General features: G+C 34.7%; 1 protein-coding gene across 1 annotated transcript; it reads right to left on the reverse strand.

Annotated features, from left to right (window-relative positions):
• Positions 1–10747: 10747 nt before the first annotated feature.
• Positions 10748–18268, reverse strand: LOC104595282 (pleiotropic drug resistance protein 1-like). Its single transcript, XM_010255954.3, has 24 exons — positions 17772–18268; positions 17486–17606; positions 17264–17352; positions 17069–17153; positions 16697–16856; positions 16523–16599; positions 16193–16246; positions 15993–16083; positions 15514–15815; positions 15139–15420; positions 14749–15065; positions 14478–14638; positions 14248–14351; positions 14004–14160; positions 13802–13927; positions 13557–13720; positions 13109–13441; positions 12714–13004; positions 12539–12622; positions 12303–12436; positions 11987–12214; positions 11721–11892; positions 11351–11605; positions 10748–11256 (listed from the first exon to the last, which is right to left on the reverse strand). The coding sequence occupies exons 1-24, from the start codon at positions 18089–18091 to the stop codon at positions 10999–11001; spliced, it is 4365 nt and encodes a 1454-aa protein (XP_010254256.1). The 5' UTR covers positions 18092–18268; the 3' UTR covers positions 10748–10998.
• Positions 18269–19923: the final 1655 nt, after the last annotated feature.

Consider the following 19923-nt stretch of genomic DNA (forward strand, 5'->3'; position numbering starts at 1 on the left):
CATTTTTTCAGTTTCAACCTTTCACTTTGGGCTGAAGAGAATCCTTGTTATTGGATTAAGATTAATATAGGCCTTCCTTAAATAAACGTTTTTTTTTTATATTTTGAGCTTTGGGTTAAATATAACTATGCACAAATCCTAAGAAATGTATCTTCATCTTCTTCATCTTCATAGAAGAAATCATAAAATTATATCGAATGTTTAATCTCCATCATCTAATATATGACAGGTTTCTAATAGTAAAGCATCAATCTAAATGATTGTTCACTCTCCACATTCCATCTATTAATTATATTACATTTGGGCTACAAACTAGTGACTACAATTCAACACCTAGTGAATGACTTGCCATATTTATGAGTCTATACACTATCATAAATTTTGATAAATTCCATCTGATCGGATAACACGTTTATGATACCAGTTGACTGTTCATAAATTTTTGTTGATCCTTGTAAATGAATATGATTAGTTGTGCAAGGTCTTTTTGACTAATTGGTAATGTCTTTGGCTGGTTGTAACAAAAATATGGTATCAAACCCCTTGTTGGTGTGTTAGGTGGTTTGTTCCAACGTTGTCGTGGAATCAAGTCATGCAACCAGCACTTTGGGAAAAAGGGGGTCAAGGGAAAGTTATTAATGGTGTATAGCACCTAATATATAAAAAAAAACCTACATGCACTAAGATTGGGGGTTTATGGGTTTGGGGGATAGGATACCCCTAGGTTGTGCAGATCCATTGATAGTGGTGAGCAAAAAAAATGAAAAACCGAACTGATCGGTTTGGTGTTTTTAAAAAATTAAAGGTAACGGTTTGATTTCGGTTAACCATTATAGAAAACTAGTAGTTAATCGGACCGACCGATATACATATATTTCTATATATTATATATTTTTATATATTATAAATTAATAAATATGCATTATATATAAATATATATTTATAATTTTTTATTATATATTTATATATTGTAAAAATAAAAAAAAAAACAGAAAAACTAACGATTAGTTGAATTGGTCAACCGGTTAACCAATTGGATTCGATTTGATTTCGGTTACTAGTTTTTTAAAAACCAATAGTACCGGTTCGGTTAACGGAACCATGAGCATCCATTGGACCAAAAAAGGGGTGTTTATTATAGATTTATCCACTTCATAAATTTGTATAGGTTTGTACAATTAAAAACAATGACAAGTAAGGGAATCTATCACAATTCAAAGGAGGGATACAATAAAATAGGTGGGGGTTTAGGGCTGTCAATGGGCTGGGTTGGACTTGACGGACCCAAACCGATTGGGTCAGTTCTGGTTCAAGAACCAGAATTGATATATTATTTCCTTGATTCTTATCGGTTTCACCTAGTCCCGAACCGACTCAGACCCGATCCAAGTTATATATTAATATATATTAATTTGTTTAATAGATATACATATATAAATATATATGTATGTATGTATATTTAATATATATTAAATGTATAATATATTAAACAAATTAATATTATATACATATATTTTTAGTAGGTTTATTAAAACCGAGTCCATTGGGTCAGACCCGACTACTTGGTTTTTAGTCTAAAATTATAGACCCTATTGGGTTCGGTCCGGTTTCAACTCCTTGGTGTTTCTTATCGGGTTAGTTCCGGTTCTATTTGGACCCAACCTACACCCAACCCAACTTGTTTACAGCCCTATGGGGTTTATAACTGTTTGGTCCACTTGCGTGAATGCTATTGCCACCCGTCTGTTCGGTGGGTATATTTTCATTCAAGTAATCACAACTATCCACTCATGCATAAATTCGATCACCATCCAAATTTTCAATGAAGGTTTACCCAAATGAAATCAATTGTTCTGTTTTTTTTTTTCTTTTTCAGTTTCAAGTTTGAGGAGAACAATTCAGCTACCATAGATTTAATCAAATTGAATTACGCAGCTGAAAGTTCAAAAGCGCCTCTAATTTGAAAATATTATTGTCACCATCATGCTAGCTACACCCTTTAGTGTTTCATGATTCACAAATTAGTGGGATATTTTAGAGGGTATGAGATTAAAGTATTGGTATCGGGTATTGTATCGGATTGTTCAAATATAGATACATAGATACACTTTGAAAATGTATAGATATGAAGGAAAAAAAATGTAGACGCTTAGATATGTTGGGAAATACATATGAGTTCCATATATATTTAAGGTTAAAATAGTCATAATAAATTTATAAGTGCATAGAAAATGCATATTCTAATGATCTTTGTGAAGAAATATATTATAATTAATATAATGGAATGCATAGAAATCATACAATTTTACTATTAATGCATCAATCAAGGGTCATAGAACATATTATATATATTTGTACAAATTAATACATGCACAGAGATATTATTTTTTTATTTTCTACTGAAGTTCAAGGCATAAAACAAATGCAACTAGTATATGTGAATATTATATTTTTATTTTCTATTTTACTATTTTTCGTTTTTAACATTAACAAAAATCAACTAAAAAGTAATTCTCAAATGTTTGGTAAACAATATTTTTTTATTTGTCAACAAAAATGTTATTATAAAATGTAATTTAAATATCAATTAATAATTAAAAAAATATAAAATCTTATCTTAAATATATCAAATATAAAGTAAAATTTCTAAGAGACATATCATATGCAAATTCATAATTTTTAATTACTAAAGTAATTAATCCATTATTAATATTTTTATTTCTATAAGTCTTATGAAATAAAAAATCATTTTTGATATAAAAGTAGACTAGTGGATTTGACAAATTCAATTTATATTATATCCTTGAGTATTTTGTAAGTAATGTTTTTAATTTTGTAAATAATAAATATGCTTTATTTAATGAAAATTAAAATAATAATTAATAATTTATAAAAAAATTTAAGATACATGTCATGTTCAAATTTATAAATTTTAAGTACTATAGTAATTATTCTATTATTACTATTTTTATTTGTATAAATTACTTGAAATTAAAAACCAGTTGTTGATATAAATGTGAATTTGAGAAATTATTTATTCCATTAGTTTATAAAATATTGTTTTTTAATCTTTAGTTGGAATTGCTGAACATAAATTTATGTTATTTGTTTGGATTATATGTGGACATTAGAATTGATAAAAAATGTTTTATTTTATTTATTATTATAAGATGAAGGTTGACTTAGTAACTCAAGGGCGCATTTAAAGCTTAGGTGTTGGGAGTTCAGCTTCTGTCAAGGCAACTCAGTGCTCGCACCGTTCGAGCAACCCCTTATAACCTTGCATTGGGAATATCTCCCCTGAAATAAATCACATAATTACAGAGATATTCCCAATGTAAGGATGTAAAGCTTGTTTGAATGGGCTTTGCCCTGACCCAAGCGGGACTCAGGTGTTGGGTGAATTTGGGTTCAAATCACACCAACTACATTTTTCAAATGTAGATGCGCAAGTGAAATGTGTATCATGTGTTTGTATCAGCCAATATTAGCACATATTGACCAATACAATAAAATACGGGCCAATACAGATATGTATCACTCCGTTATGTACAATTCAAGAGATACGGGCTATTGGATTGAGTGGCCTATGGCCCTTGTTGATCTAGCCTTGGTGTATTAGACAAACCTTGGCCACTGGATATAGCCACACACCAATGGACTAATTGCTTACACTTTGTGTACAATGTGATCCACATTATCACTTCTTTTCATCTTATTATATTGTATTTTATTTTCATATAAATAAAATATTTTGCAAACAAGGTTTTTACACTTTTTCACATGTTTCGGCCAAATAAACTCAACCTCTATGAATTAGTAGTAAAAGACTTGGCAAGAGTGATTGAGAAAAGTAAGGCTTTAAGCCCCACTCTATGAGACACTAGTCTCATCCTAATTGGAGCTCAACTAAAAGTGATTACCTATATTCAAGAAGATTCCTAACATACAAATCCTTTTTATAACTATAAATAAGAAGATAGAATTGATGAACATGTACAAGTGAATTGCATTTATTAAGCTCTTGCAAATCTATTATATTGGTGTTCCTTAGGCTGTTGAATGATCGAGCTGATGGGTATCCTATTCCTAACCTTTCATCATCATCATCATCATCAGTTCTATCTTACAAAATGTTTTCAGTGGTATAATAGCCGGATTAACTGGTGGATTACCGTAACTGAAGCGAAGATCTCATATTTGTTTTGATTGATTGCTCTGTCACAAGTATATCTGGTTTTCCCACAAAAACAGAAAGGAGGATATTTGCTTTCACAAATATACATATAACGTGTTGAGAGCTGAAGTTTTTATTTTATTTTATTTCGTTGATGTTTTCGTGCTAGGCCTTTTTGGGGAACTGTGCTACCATTAATCACACTGATTTTATGAGAACACGTGCATGCAAATGGTAATTTTCATTCAATTTTTCACAAACACACATTGAATGAGTTGAGGTCTGAGCTTCTGGGTTTTGTTTTGAAAATCGAAGCTCAAATGTTACCACATAAGGTCTGAGTTTTTTGTTTCATTAGTGCTTGTTATTTGATTGATTAAACTAATTTCTTTTTGAGAATTGTGCTGTTCCTTGTTTTTTTTTCCTAATAGTAATCACACTGATTCACGAAAACTTGTTAATCAAGATTTTTTCTGGATCCGATTAATAAATCCTGTTATCACATAAATTCTTCTAAGCACGTGTAACGTGTTACTATTATTGTTGTTTTTTTCTGTTAATTTCATAAGTGTTTACATGTTCCTTATTTTTGTTAAATCCTGAATTATTGGTATATATTAGTTGGGCTTATTGCCTTTGTTTCTTTTTTTTAATTACAAGGTATAAAGGGTGTTAGCATCATTTGTCTTTTTAAACAAAGCTAAGTCCCTCTAATTTTTTATTTACTTAATTTTAATTATTAATGGTTCTTTTTTATGCTGTTATTGAACTGAACAAAACTGAAAAATTGAAGGGAACGAATTTTTCTATGTGGAATAGGATTGTTAGAATCCTTGAGAGAGAACGTAGAACATATTTTAACTACTGATATTCTTGAAATTCCTAAAAATGATGATGCTGATTTTGTTGATAGTAATTATGTTAAATTTCTTAAAGAAAACAAAATTGCTAGATCTATTATGCTTACATTAATGGAATCTGATATTGAGTTGATTTTTGAAGAATACAAGTATACTAAAACTATGTTCAATGTTATTATCGAAATTTATGGAAAAGTTATTGAAGCTTATGTGCAATTATTGATCGAGAAATACTATGCATGTAAAATGAAAGAAACAGATTATGTAGAAGATCATATTAATAGCATGAATGTGATAATTAAAGATCTTGCTGCATTTAGAAATTCCATTCCTGAAAAAATACAAATCTTTATTATATTGCATACCTTACCTAATTCATGGGAACCTATAGTTATTACCCTGAACTTCTTTATAATTGATTTGAACTTAAAAAGTCTCACTACACTATTAGCATTAAAAACAAAAAGAAATCAGATCAAGCTATGATGGCTAACATTGCTACTTCCACTAAGACAGATAATAACCCAATAGGAATAGGAAAGTATAAAGGAAAATTTAAGGAGAAAAACAAGTGACATAAAAAAATTCAATTTTTAGAAAAGCTTCAAAAAGTAAGTAACTTGTTACAATTGTGGAAAGCTTGGAAATTGTACAAAACCTATTAAAAAAGGAACCAAATTATCCAAAGAAATGATGTCATCTACTCAAAAAAGTATGAGGAAATGAAAAATAAACAATATGCAACAAAACATTATAAATGGACTTACAATAGCGAAATAGAGTTAATGGGCTTTTGTGATTCTGATTTTGCAGGAGACTGTGATAAAAGAAACTTAACAACTGACTATATTTTTCTTCTTGGTGGAGGAGCAGTTTCTTAGGGAAATAAGAAGCAAGGGTGTGTGGCTAGACACACCATGGAAGCTGAATTCATAGCTTGTAGCACTACTGTTACTGAAGCTGTATAGTTAAGAAGATTCTTGGAAGACTTAAAGTTAGAAAGTATGCCAAGCAAGTTAATCACCATCAGAAATAATAACTAAGCTGCAATACAAACTACCAAAAAATGGTGAAGTTAGTCCCAAAGGGAAACATATGAAATTACAATACTATTACATCTTTGATGTGCATTAGAAAAATGAAATACATATTGAATATGTGCTTACTAAAGGAATGATTGCTGACCCTTTGGCAAAACCATGCATTGTTGGTGATTTTAAGAGGCACGTATATGGTCAATGGGTCTAAGAAGCAATCAATAAAAGTATCTCATCTCAGGCCAATACGGCTAAGTGGGAGATGTTGGACTGAGTGGTATATGGCCCTCGTTGATCTAGCCTTGGTGTATTGGACAAACCGTTGCCATTGGATATAGCCACACACCAATGGACTAATTGCTTACACTTTGTGTATAATATGACACACAATATCACTTCTTTTCATCTTATTATATTGTATTTTATTTTCATATAAATAAAATGATTTGCAAACAAGTTATTTATACTCTTTCACATGTACACATATGTTGGGCCAAGTTAATCCAACATCTATGAACGTTAAGAATAGAAGACTTGGCAAAAGTGGTTGAGAAAAGTAAGGCTTTAAACCCCACTCTATGATACACAAGTCTCGTCCTGATTGAAGCCCAATTAAAAATGAGGATAAGTGGCAAGTTTAGAAGCAAAAGTGGTTACCTGTATTCAAGGAGGTTCCCAACATACAAATCCTTTTTACAATTATAAATAAGAAGGTAGATTTGAGGAACATGTACAAGTGAATTGCATTTATTAAGCTCTTGCAAACTCATTATATTGGTGTTCTTTCGGGCTGTTGAATGGTTCAGGGTCTTGTATCTTGAACCGACGGGTGTCATAATCTTAACTCTCCATAATCATCAACTCTATCTTGCAGAGTGTTTTCATGGAGACTGAAGCTGCTCCTCACACCTAGCGCCTCACATGCACATCCTACCATGCATTGGCCCATACTTATTAATTATTATTCAGGGGAGATATTCTCAATATACGGTGGATGTGCATGTGAGGTGCACATTTGTGAGGAACAGATCCTGCCTCGTTTTCATGAGCCTCATTGTAGCATTTCCCTGCATCCCCTTTATTAATACCGATATAATATGCCCTATATCAAAATGTATTATATCAACATTTAAATCCTTAGATATAATGGTATATATGGGCAATAGTGCGGCTTGGGTTAAGCTAAGTTGGGCTATTGGTATTAGAGGCCTAAAGGCCCTAAACCCAAGCCCTTTCCAAGTTGGGGTGAATTTAATGTTTTCAGCTCGAGACTTTATATATTATAATCTACATTATGAATTTAATTATATTTTTTAACTATTAGTTTTTCTTTATCTATAGAGCTTGTTTCGGATTCATTCAGTGATTGATCTGAGTTGAGTGAGCCACTTTTAAAAAGCTACTTACGGCCTTACGGGTTAACGTAGAGAAAGTTGATGTTTGGGTTCATATATAAGCCTATTTTCGTCTCTCCGTTTATTTTACGAGATGGCAATATATGGCATGGAGCTTCACCTTTACGGCTTTCTAGGTTTCATGGCTCATGCAGCTTCAGCAGAAGCTGCTATCTGAAAGCCCTCTCAAACGAGCATATTTTCAACCTATACAGTATACAGAGTACTGGCTTTTTTTCTGCTAAGGCTGTGTTTGGTTGCATTGCAAATAAATTTACACCGATGCAAAAACATAGCAGTGCAAATGATTTGAGTAAAAATTCTGTTCTATTTTTGTTTTAAATTTTATTAATTTATTTTGTTTGACTGTAATATAAATGAAGTAAATTAAGATACAAAGTAGAATAAAGTAAAACCTAAAATAAAATTAAACAAAAATTTATATAATTTTTATTTGCACTCCCATGCATTTGTACTGATATAAATAAAATTGCACACTGCAACCAAACGCAACCTAAATGTCAAATAAAGCTTACAAACCATTTCATCCCTGAACTTCGTTGGAAACGAGCCTTCTTACATAACTACCTTCACTCTGACAGTACCATTGTTTTTGATTCAAAAGAGTTGTTTGTTTCGTGTTATGTCATGTTTGTACTTTCAGTTGATTTGCATTTATTAACATTCACTGTTTGGGGTTTGGCAACTTCTGTGCTTGACACGTTATCTCCATTCAATTTTTTATTTGTCTTTTATCCCATAGTAACGGATCATGATTGTCAAATTCATAGTTAAATTTGAGGGCAATTTACTTATACCATCCTTGGGGCTTTGTTCAAATGCTAAAACCTCCCCATGTTAGGAATTATGCTAAGGCCCAAGCCTAGACTGAGCCCGGGCCTAACTTGCATTGAAATTTGATGTATTTAGGTTGGGTTTAGATATAGGTCGGGCTTGGGTTATTCAAACAGCCCATTCTGAAATTTGACATACATGTGTGTACCACATGTATTGTCGGGTCAGGTTTGGGTCTAATCCAAGAAATAAAAAAGCCCGGCAACTTGGGCCCAAAACCATCCCGAAGACAAAAAAAATCCAAACCAATCCTGTGTAAAATTGAACGTTCGATTAGTCTGACTCGGTTTGGTTCCACCCAAGTTGTACCCTAAATATTTCATCCCTCTATTGACAGGCCATCAAATTTAATGATGGAAAAGTGTTCACATGACACATATTTTTTAGAAGTTACATTTTATCCTTCACCATTTGTTGAAAGGACAAAATGATGTAGGTTAGAATAATGAAAGGTTGAAATAGGTTCAAGAAAAAGAAAATAAAACAAAAACTTGAAAAAGGTAAAACTGTAATTAGGCCATGTTTGGGAGTGCTTAAATTAAAAATAAGTGCTTATTCGAATAGGCACTTATTTACATTTGGCACCCAATTTTTTCAAGTGCTTATTTTTAAAATAAACACTTATTTTATATTGGGCGTCTGGTAGTCTTTTTCTCTAATAAGCACTTAAATAAGCATTTGTGACTATTTTGTCCTTCATCTTCTTTCAAATTTTCAAAATATACCCCAAGGTTTTTAAAATCGACTTAGACAACAAACCGGTCAGGGGTCTGGTTCTTAGGTTGAATGGTTTGGCCATTTGAACCGAATGGATGGCTCGTTCTAACAAAAAATAAAAATAAAAAACAATCAAAATCGTTGAACGGTTCAACCGCTCGAGTCAGCAGTTTGCTGACCAAATCAACGTTTTTTTGGCAAAAGTCCGATTTGGGAGAAAACTGGAACCAGTCTTTCCGATCTGACCGTCCAGTTTGATCCAGTTTTGAAAACCATGATATACCATTTGAAAGCACTTTTATTAAATTACTTTTATAAAAACACTTTTATGAAATTATTTTTAAAAAATACTTTTATGAAAACACTTTTATAAAGTACTTTCATAAAAGCACTTTACAAAAATACTTTATAAAAGTACTTTTATAAAACAACTTTTACGAAAGTACTTTTATAAAATTCAACTAGGGATAGTTTTATAAGTGGCATTTTAAAATTCAATTAGGGATAATTTTGGAAGAAAAAATTAAATAAGTGCTTATTGTATAAACACTTATAAAAAGTTGGAAATTTGGGAAGTAAGCCCTTATTTTTAAAATAAACACTTATTTCAGGCTTATTTCCCAAATACTAATAAGCGCTTAATGGTCTGAATAAGCACTCCCAAACATGGCCTTAGTGTTCATGTATAGTATAATGTTATTTTCCAATTTGAAAATATACATTTTAGAGGCAAAAATGATATTTTATTATTTAGAGCATTTTGATAAAATACTCGTGTCTGTCTTGATTCTATCCCTTCCATTAACAAATCCCTGTAGTTTTGTGGCAAAAGGGGTATAAGTTAATAGTTAAATCTGAGGTCAGGTCTTAGTATTTAACCAAAATCCCGGAGGAGGCATAATTAAATAGTTTATCCTAAATTTTATCCTTGTTGCAGAGTAGTTAATGAATCCAACTACTAAAAAATTTAGCATTCATGCCTTTAATCCTTGCATTGGATTTGATCATGGGTCGGATTCAGATCTTCACTGCAACAATTAGAGCCTTAAGAGGTAATCATAGTTGTACTATTTAATTTATGATAGTGAATAGGGCCTTTCCCGTAGAAGTACATTATTTTTTTTTCCTTGTTTATATCTTGTATTGTGGTTTTATATGTTTCTTCTTGTCTGATTGTTGTTATTAGAGGATAAAAACCTATTCAGGGCCTTCACCTAATAGTTTAATCTTTTAGGTTGAACAGTTCCTTGAGATGATATTAGAGCCAGTTTGACCAAGTGGTAGTGTCCGATTCTCACCCTTTCCCTATTATAATTAATTAAATTTCAGCACAAGGTATGGGTGGGCACGTGCTTGTTCACGCTTCAAGCCCAATAAGCTTTTGTGTGAAAGGGCGTGTTAGAGAATAAAAACCTATTCATGGCCCTCATCTAACTGCATAAGCTTTTAGGTTGAATGGTTCCTTGATGGTTTAATCTATTTTTTCTTTTGGTACATTGCGCACATGGCTAAAAAATGAAATTCCACACAGTAAAAGCATAAAGCACTAAAACTGAATAGATGATATAACCATGGGGTTCTCCTACTCTGATATTTTTATGGAAAGAACTAAATATGGCATTAAAGATGGATAATTGCAATAAAATGAATTATATGAAAGTTTCTTGAATTTTTAGATCTGCTACCAAAGTGGATACGCGACATATAGAAAAACTTGAAGAATTTCTTTTTTTTTTTTCTACTTTGCTGTTAATCAACCATGAAACAGAATACACAATGTACCTAAGATTGACAAACCAATGAATTAAAATAAAACATTAACCCCAACAAGTTCCACAGATATTTCCTTATGTACAACCTGAATCCCTCCAAAAGATGTATACCGAGAATGGGATTGTCAACAACTTTGTCATCATCATCCAATTTTTATCCTGGTTCTACTAGCTGCAATATCTTTCTTATCTCCTCTGGAAGTTGAATGCTCTTATTGAAAAGGCAAAGATGAATACAAAGAGCACTGTGAAGCCAACAATTACAGCAGCAACCACACCCAGAAAGTCATGTTTGAATCCAAAATATTCTCTAAGATAAGATTCGACTGTTTCCCCTGTATCAAGTCTGTCTTCTATATCTCCAAACTGTGAAACAGATAATCCATACAAGGTCCAAGCAACAGGACAAGCCCAATAGTACCATCTCCACCAGACAGGAATCCTCTGGAATCAACCATAAAAGCTTTAGATGTTAGTACCACTACCTTTTAAAGAAAGTTGACATTGTAGGAGCACATAGGGGATCTTTGAAACTTACTGTTCGTGGGACTATAAATCCTGAGAAGAGGTTCCATATTAAATAGAAAGCAGAGGAAACTATGGCAGCAATATTGTGATTTGGAGTGACAGCCACAGCCATCATCCCATAGAATGTGAAGTATAACAATGTGAAGTACATGAAAAATATATGCCAAAAGAACTTTGCAGCTGTCCATTCAAATCCAATCATGGCATAAACTATGACCCCATATACTGAGGCTTGCACAAAGATATGTGGAAGCTCAATCATCACCTGTGAGTAACCGAAAGAAATTCAGTAAGAACATAAAGATGAATAGATTAATTTCCTATTAGAAAACCTGGGCATTTGCTTTGTTTAATATCTCAAGGAAAGATATACAAAGTACCTGTGCATAGGCATATGGTAAAGCCGAATACATTCCAGCTGCTTTCTCTCTGTAAAAGACTGTCCGTTCTACCGCCACAACAGGCTGAACAGCTGAGGAATTTTGGACCCCAAGGAAAAGAACAGCAGCATACATAGAACCTATTGCATTAATAAGATCCTGTTTCCTTCCTCTGAAATTTCCAATTTTGAGATCAAGTTAAACCAACTAAAGAGGATAAATAATAAAGATCATGGAGCTCTCTAGTTTCTTCTAACATGAATTACCTCTTGGAACCAAGATCCCAAAATATTGTCCCAAACATAAGGGCTATGAATGTTGTGAATAGAAATCTCACTGCAGTGTACGATGGGTTGCGCCAATATGACAAGTGTTGTTTCCATAGGCAAGCCATGCATTGGGTGATAAAAGGCTGTGAATACTTTGTAGGGAAGTAAAGGTCTTTAGAACCGGGAGAAGGAGTGCTTAGTTCTTCAATTAAAGATTTGTTCCTCCTGAGACAATGATAAAATATCAATAATAACTACAACAACAAAGCTATCACTGTCTTAGGAAGGAGCATGCTTGTACAAATTAACATACCTATAAAGTTCAGACCTCTTGTACACCTCAGTAAAATCTACCCCTAGAATTTCTTCTTGTGCTGTTGTAGTCACCTCCAACATCCATGTTGCTGGATTATAACCATCTTTTATTTTGCTTACTCCCTCAATTCCCTTGGTCAATACAGCCATTTTCATCAGTATTTATACAGTATAAATTTGATGTTCTAAAGAGAACAATTTCCATTTCACAGTTGAATGTTTGTTAGTCCTCACCTCAAAATACTTGATCAGATGGCAAGAATGATGCCCTAATGGACCCACATAGATTTCCTGTCCTCCTCGCTTCATTAGAAATAACTGTAATCCCATATTAATGGACTTCAGTATCTCGCATAAAAGAAATATCCCACAACAGATTGCTAATTATTTGATCTATAACATTTATTACCTCATCAAATGCTTCAAATATGTCAATACTTGGCTGGTGAATGGTACACACAACTGTTCTTCCTGTGTCCACAGTGTTCCTCACTGTTCTCATCACAATTGCAGCAGCCCTGGCATCAAGTCCTGAAGTTGGCTCATCCATGAATATTATAGAAGGGTTTGCGACAAGCTCAACTGCAATGGTCAATCTTTTGCGTTGTTCGGTTGAGAGACCATTTACACCAGGCAGTCCAACTAGTGCCTCCCTCAAAGAGTTCAGCTCCACAAGCTCCATGACCTCCTCAACGAACATCTGCACGCATTAGTTGTTAGTTTTTCGCCAATCTGTATAACATTATAACTAGATAAAACAACAGAAAAAACAGATCAAAACATCAAACCAATCAACTAACCTACCTTTCTTGTTGAAGAATCAACGTCGGGAGGTAATCGGAGCCAAGCAGAATATAGAAGGGACTCATACACTGTAACATAGGGAGAGTGGATATCGTTCTGCTCACAATATCCTGATATTCGGGCAAATGTCTCCTGCTTCTTGGGGTAACCAGATATGGTGATGTTTCCTTCTATATATCCACCTGTTTTTCTTCCAGCCAATACATCCATTAAGGTGGTCTTACCAGCACCACTGACACCCATTAATGCTGTTAAGACTCCTGGCCTAAAAGCTCCACTCACACCCTTTAAAAGTTCTAACCGGTCTTCAGTAACACCTTGATTTTTCATTTCCTGCAAATTCAGTTTGAAGAATAGGTTATTAGCCATGACTGATGGGATGTTGAAGAAATGAACTCTATTTCACAGGCTAATTTACCACTTATTTTTTGTGAAACTTAAGGAGTACCTGTGGCATATCTACAGAGTATCTAATTTCATCAAATGTGATGGAAAGAGGTTGAAATGGAAGAACCATGCCCCGTCTAGTATTCTCATTAACTTCATCAATGGTTTCTGCCCTTACAGATGAAAACCCAGATGAGACACTTCTTCTAATTTCATCTTGTCTTTCTGCAATCATATCAATCAATTTAATCCATTTTATAAAGTATGACTTTTCAAAACATAATAAAATATGGAGATTTCAATCACCTCCAGATGTGGTACGACCAGTGGAACTCATTCCTTGAGAGGAAGAGCCTTCTACTTCTCTAGTTCTGCTTGTGTCTTTGTTGCTCAGAGTCTCTTCAGATATAACTGCTTGAGGCTTCTCAAATGCTGCAGGAACATTATCCACGTATTAGAACTTGATACCCAACATCTGAAAATTTAGAAATGTAGAGACGATACTCACGATTGAGATAAGTTAGAGCCACAGTAAAAAGGAAATTGAACAGAAAGATGTATCCAATCATTGCCCCTACTCCAATCCAATACCAACGTGCCTCTGCAAAGAATCCACGGGACTTGATCGCGGATACTCCAAGTGTTTCTGTTTTATTAAGAGGTACCTACAATAACATAGTTTATTTACTTTAGTTGATTTTAAATGGGATATTCTCTTCTTTTTAGTTTTTTTCCCCAATCCAAAGACTTACATGTCTCCAACTCTTCCCGAGAAACTCATTTACTGCTAATGCATTTTGTCCATACATCAGAGGTGACACCCAATAACCCCATATCCACCATTTCTTTACATTCTCTGTGGAAATCACAAAGTTATTTTTGCAATAAATAAACATGCCAATACGATAACATTGCAAAGAGGAATGATGAATAAGCTCAATTTAAGTGCAAAAGCATGCTTTGTAGTTTATTTTGAATATACCTCGTGACAAAATAAAGCCACCCAAAACCAGAACTGCAAGCAATGAAAATGACCCAAATGTGTTTGCAACAATCATATTCCTTCCTACTGATCCAATGAATCGGAACAGTGCAGAAGCCACCTGATTGACAAGTAGGAGTAAAAAATACTGTCTAAACAACCTGCAGCAATAAAATTTCCTGGGGTTATTACCTGAAATTGGCAAACATGAAATCTAAATATGAGCAGGTGGTAGATCGAGTAACTACAATTTAATTTATCCAGTATTTACCTCTCAACGTTTGGATCAAAACCAATGACATAATAAGTAATGAATACCCAAACTGCAACTTCCATAAATGAAATTGGTATTTTAAGGATCCATGTGGGGAGAGAATATGCCCATGCAGGAAAGAAGAGGAGATCCCTTTGCTTGTAAAAGACTGGAAGCTTTTGGATTGTCATGGCCATCTCTGAGAATCCATTGAACATAATCATGATAAGAGTGAAAAACAGAGCGCCCATAAAAATCCCAGCATCAGTGTCGTCTCGTCGGTGCATCTTGGTACGTAGGAAGATTGTCATTGTGATCAAAGCTACAATTGTAAGCTGGAAGCAGGAAGAGAAGAATTAGAATCATTAAGTTGGCTTCAACAAAAACACTTCAATAAAATGCTCATACTTGTGTCATCTTGAAGATGTAAACAAATGAGTTTCTCTTCATCAGCAAGAATTCTCTTGAGCTGCAAGCTTTCAACAGTTCCTTTTTGCTAACACCATACTTCTTAGTTGATAAAGCAGCTGGGTGGCTCTTGGTCTTGTCAAAAGGGGTTGCAAGCTCTTCTTCTAGTTTCTTGCCAACGTGGAATGAGTGGAATGCCTCTGCAAATTCCTTGGCGGAAACAAAACTATATGGTACATCTTTCCGTGCCCAGTACTGTTTCTGATCTTTTTTTGATGTCACCTGTCATACCCAGGAAGAACTCAGCTTTCACAACGATCAAATGGATGAGGGAAGAAAAGAGAAAAAGGAGCCTAGATTCAGGGCCTTGCTTACCTCTTGCAGGAAATCAGCAACCCCTTTTCTCTCAGGACATTTGAAGCCCATAGATTCAAAGAACTCAAGCACATTTTCACGGGGCCCCTGATAAACGATCTCCCCATCTGAGAGGAGAATGATGTCATCAAAAAGATCATAGGTCTCTGGTGCAGGCTGGAGGAGGGAGATAACAGCAGTCCCATTGAGGATGTGAATGGACTGCCTCAGTGAATTCACAATCTGAAAAGTTGTGGAGCTGTCCAAACCCGTAGATATTTCATCCATGAACAATGCTTTTGCTGGTCCAACCAGCATCTCCCCTGTAACATATCAGACAAGAGTTTCAAAATGAACAAGACAAATAGATTCTGAGGGAAAAAAGTGATCTGTTAGTTTCTATAGAAATTCATCTGAGTTGTAACACAAAGTAGTGAATTCAAATGAAAATTACAAATGGAAAATGATTCTTTTCTTGGTTATAAAATAAATTGGCATACCAGTTGTCACACGCTTCCTTTGTCCTCCTGAGATACCCCTCAACATTTCATCACCTACCATGGTATCAGCACAGATGTCCAATCCCAAAATCTGATAATTTTAAATGGAATAAAGAGGAAACTTGTTAGATTGTCGTCCTCTGGTGCTTCTTAAATGTTCTCTATAATTATATTATGGATTTTATGTAGAGGGTTGATACCTTTAGAATATAATCTGTAACTACACTGGCCTCCTGCCCTTCTAGTGAGGATGCCTGCAAGTGTGTGCAAACAGAGGAATTCAACCGCCATGGAATTAAATTTCAGGAACTAAGATTCTTTTCTTATAAGCAGAAAATTTGGTAAACAAAGTAAGGGGATAAAAGAGATGGAATTAAACAAAGGGCACAGCCCACTGGATCTAAAACCCTTTCCAGCTCCAAAACACCAAAATTTTGTTTCCCAGGATGGATAAACTACATGTTATCTTGTCTAAAAACCATCCATATCTCTTGAAAGGTCTCCATTGCAAAAGAGTTTCATTTTCTTACCTTCATGTAAACATCTATATCAGGATCAGGTTTGATATTTGCTGCCTTTTCTCTTCTTGCCAACTCCACCAACATCTCTGCAGATTGTGGAAAGGGATAAAAAAGAGATTTAATCTGCGAAGCTCCTCTGACTAAATTAAGTAATTGTACAAAGAAATATCATCTATGACTTACCATAACCTGTGCCAACGCCCTGACACCTAGCAGAGAAAGCCAATGTCTCTCTCACAGTCATTTCTCCAATATGAAGATCATGTTGACTGATATAGGCTGATGTCCTCTGTGGAACAAACTCATCCAGTCCATGGCCATTGTAAGTTACTCTCCCAGAAACCTGATGGTTTGGAAAACAAAAATATGAACATCCATGTTTAGATAAGAAGATGAATGAAAATTTTCCAAAGGACAATTTTTTAATTTATTAAAGAAATTATCCAAAATCTAGATATATCAACACTCCAAGCATGAAACATACACATTCGACATCACCTTGATTTTCCAAGAACATTAATGGTAACAACAAGAAATGGATTGAAAAGCCCCTACCTTTAGATCTGGATCAAGCTTTCCAGCCAAAGCCAAGAGCAAGGTGGTCTTTCCTGAGCTTGGGGGACCTAAGAGCAAGGCCATTCTGCAAGATTGAAGAAGTAAAATAAGAATGATATGAAGATTCTATATTAGAATGTGTGAAAACAAAATCAACTAAAGTTCAGTTCAAAATTTAAACGTTGATCTTCCCACCTAGAAGGCTTGATAATTCCGCTGACATCTTGAAGGATCGAAAATGGTTTCTTTCTACTTGGAAGAAGGTGGAGATGATTCAACAACCCCTTTGAAAAAAGGATAAATTACAAAGTAAGCAAGACATGTAAACAGGATTCAAGACACAGTTTCGTAAAATATGCATAATGGTGTATATCTTCAGTACTGATGTAAAAATGATCTATATCTGCAGTAGCTTACCTCTACTATATTAACAGAGAAGTTGAGGATTGTAGGTAGAGCTCTGCTTCCTACATAAGCATCTGCATTAATGCTAAGATGCTCGAAACGGACTTCGATGGTAGGAATATCAATTCCAACTCTATATAAAACCAGTAAACAGAGTAAACCCAAAACAGAGATATTAGGATAAAACAAAGTTCATAAAAAATACAGACAAGAACCTCAAAAGTCTGATAAATTTAGAAGAATATAAAACATATAAGTTTGTTATTTTTCTTTCCAACAATAATAAAGTGTTTCCAACCTATCAATCCGGTTCTTGAGCTTCGAGAGAAACTTCTCATTATCCTCCTCCGCAACTCGTACCAGTCTATCCAGTAAATCCTTCTTCTCTTGAATTCCAAGACTTCCAATATCAATCTCACTGAGCTCACTTCCTGCACCAATGAGGATACCTTTCCTCAAACGATTATAAGTGGGCAATTTCTCAAGAGCAGCCCATTTCAAGGCTTCTTCATCATCTTCTTCTCGAGAAGATCTCGAGAAAACCTCAACTGCACTGTTCCTCCAGACGGAACTGTTTCTGCGTAAACTGCTGACCTTATAAAGATCAGCACTCTCCATTGAACCACACCAAACAGCAGGACCCACAGATGCCCTGTGAACCCAACAAGAAACCCAGAAACTTTCTTCAAGATTCAGGCATGCAAAGCTGGTTTACATAATCCTAGAGCTGCAGCAACCAAAATCAGAGATGGGGTTCGGCCACCTCGCTATGTTGTTAATATGAAGGAGGATGGCAAGGAATCAGCCATGGCGACACCCAGACTTATATAGTGAGAAAATATGGGTTAGGCGGCTGTTGAAGTTCAATTTCCAAATCAAACGTGACTTAATTTATCGTTTGAAAAAAAAAAAATCCTTCATTCATCAAAATGGCGGGAGAATTTACCAGAGCCCAGATGACAGGCTCTACACCCTTGAATTTTCTTGCTTCTATTCCTTCCATATTAGCACCGTTAATATTTTCCACAACCCCGCCGCCGCCAGGACAAAGAAAATTAACGAACAGTTTGTTTCGTGTTAGGTTGATACTGAGCACCATCGTTTTACGCTACTCCCTGTCATCTCAACCATCCGAAACATGCCCCCGGATTGAGCGGCCAGAAGCCCAGTTGTGATGAAAGCTTGGACAGCTTAAACGCTAGGGATCACCTAATAATGATGCGCTAGAGTTCGCCTTATTATATCCATTAACGGACAAATGAATTTCTTAAATCATAAATTCATAATCATAGACCCTTCTTTTTATACCCAAATTACCCTTCTGCTATAATTCAAAAGAATAGACGGAATCGTGGAAATTACGTGCCTTATTTTGGCAAGTCTTTTCCAAAAGATCTGTAACAAGATACGACAGTTAAAAGACAAATAGATATTGGAAGATCAAAGACTATTTGATTGAATTGGCAAGTCTTGTGTGTGGACCAAGGAACCTCGTGAGATCTATATACATTTTTTAAAGTAGACCAGACATACCATTAGTGGACATGTATGTGGGGTTCACATACATTTTTCAAGGTGGACCCCACATACATTTTACATGGTAGGCCCCACATACCATTGGTGAACATGCATGTGGGTCCATGTGTGGACATGTATATGGAACCCACATACATGTTTCAAGGTGGGTCCCACATACCATTGGTGGACATATATGTGGGGCCTACACATTTTTCAAGGTGAACCCCACATACCATTGGTGGACATGTATGTAGGATCCATCTATCGACATGTATGTGAGGCTAAATGCATTTTTCAAGGTGGGCTCCACATAATACCTAATGTGGTTCCCACATATATTTCCAAGGTGGGCCTTACATACTATTGGTAGGTCCCACTTACACATTCAAATAGTTTTTTCTCAAAAGATGACCCATTTTCTCCCAAACATGTGCATCATGCCACACGTTCGAAAAAGACGAGGAGTGCTAAAAGATTATAAAAGCTTCATTTGAAGCTTCTTGAAAAAGCCTAAATTCGGCATAGGCTAGAGTTTTTTTTTCATCTTTTTATTACCAAACGAAAAAAGTCCATAATTCAGACTTCCGAGCTTCTAAACAGCCCGAAACCCACACAAAAAGACTTGCCAAACACGGCTATATCAAGCTGCCTTTCCAAGAAGCAGCTTGATAGTTGATATGATCCAATTAAGATAATCCAAATTTGTTCGGTTTATAATTGTATCAAATATAAACTTGGGTAGGGTTTAGGAATTAATATGAGACCGAAATCTAACCCGAATATGATGTGATTTGCAGCAATCAAAGATAGCTAGGAATAGCGAAAGGGGCGGGTGGGTTCACGGTGGAAATCATATTCATCGTTTCTAACCTTGACTTTGAAACAAATCTTGTCTCCTAGTGGGGAAATCAGAGTTATGAGGTGGAGTGCAG

The sequence above is a fragment of the Nelumbo nucifera genome, chromosome 2 (genome assembly GCF_055504915.1).
Source record: "Nelumbo nucifera cultivar China Antique chromosome 2, China Antique-T2T, whole genome shotgun sequence".
Classification (NCBI taxonomy): domain Eukaryota; kingdom Viridiplantae; phylum Streptophyta; class Magnoliopsida; order Proteales; family Nelumbonaceae; genus Nelumbo; species Nelumbo nucifera.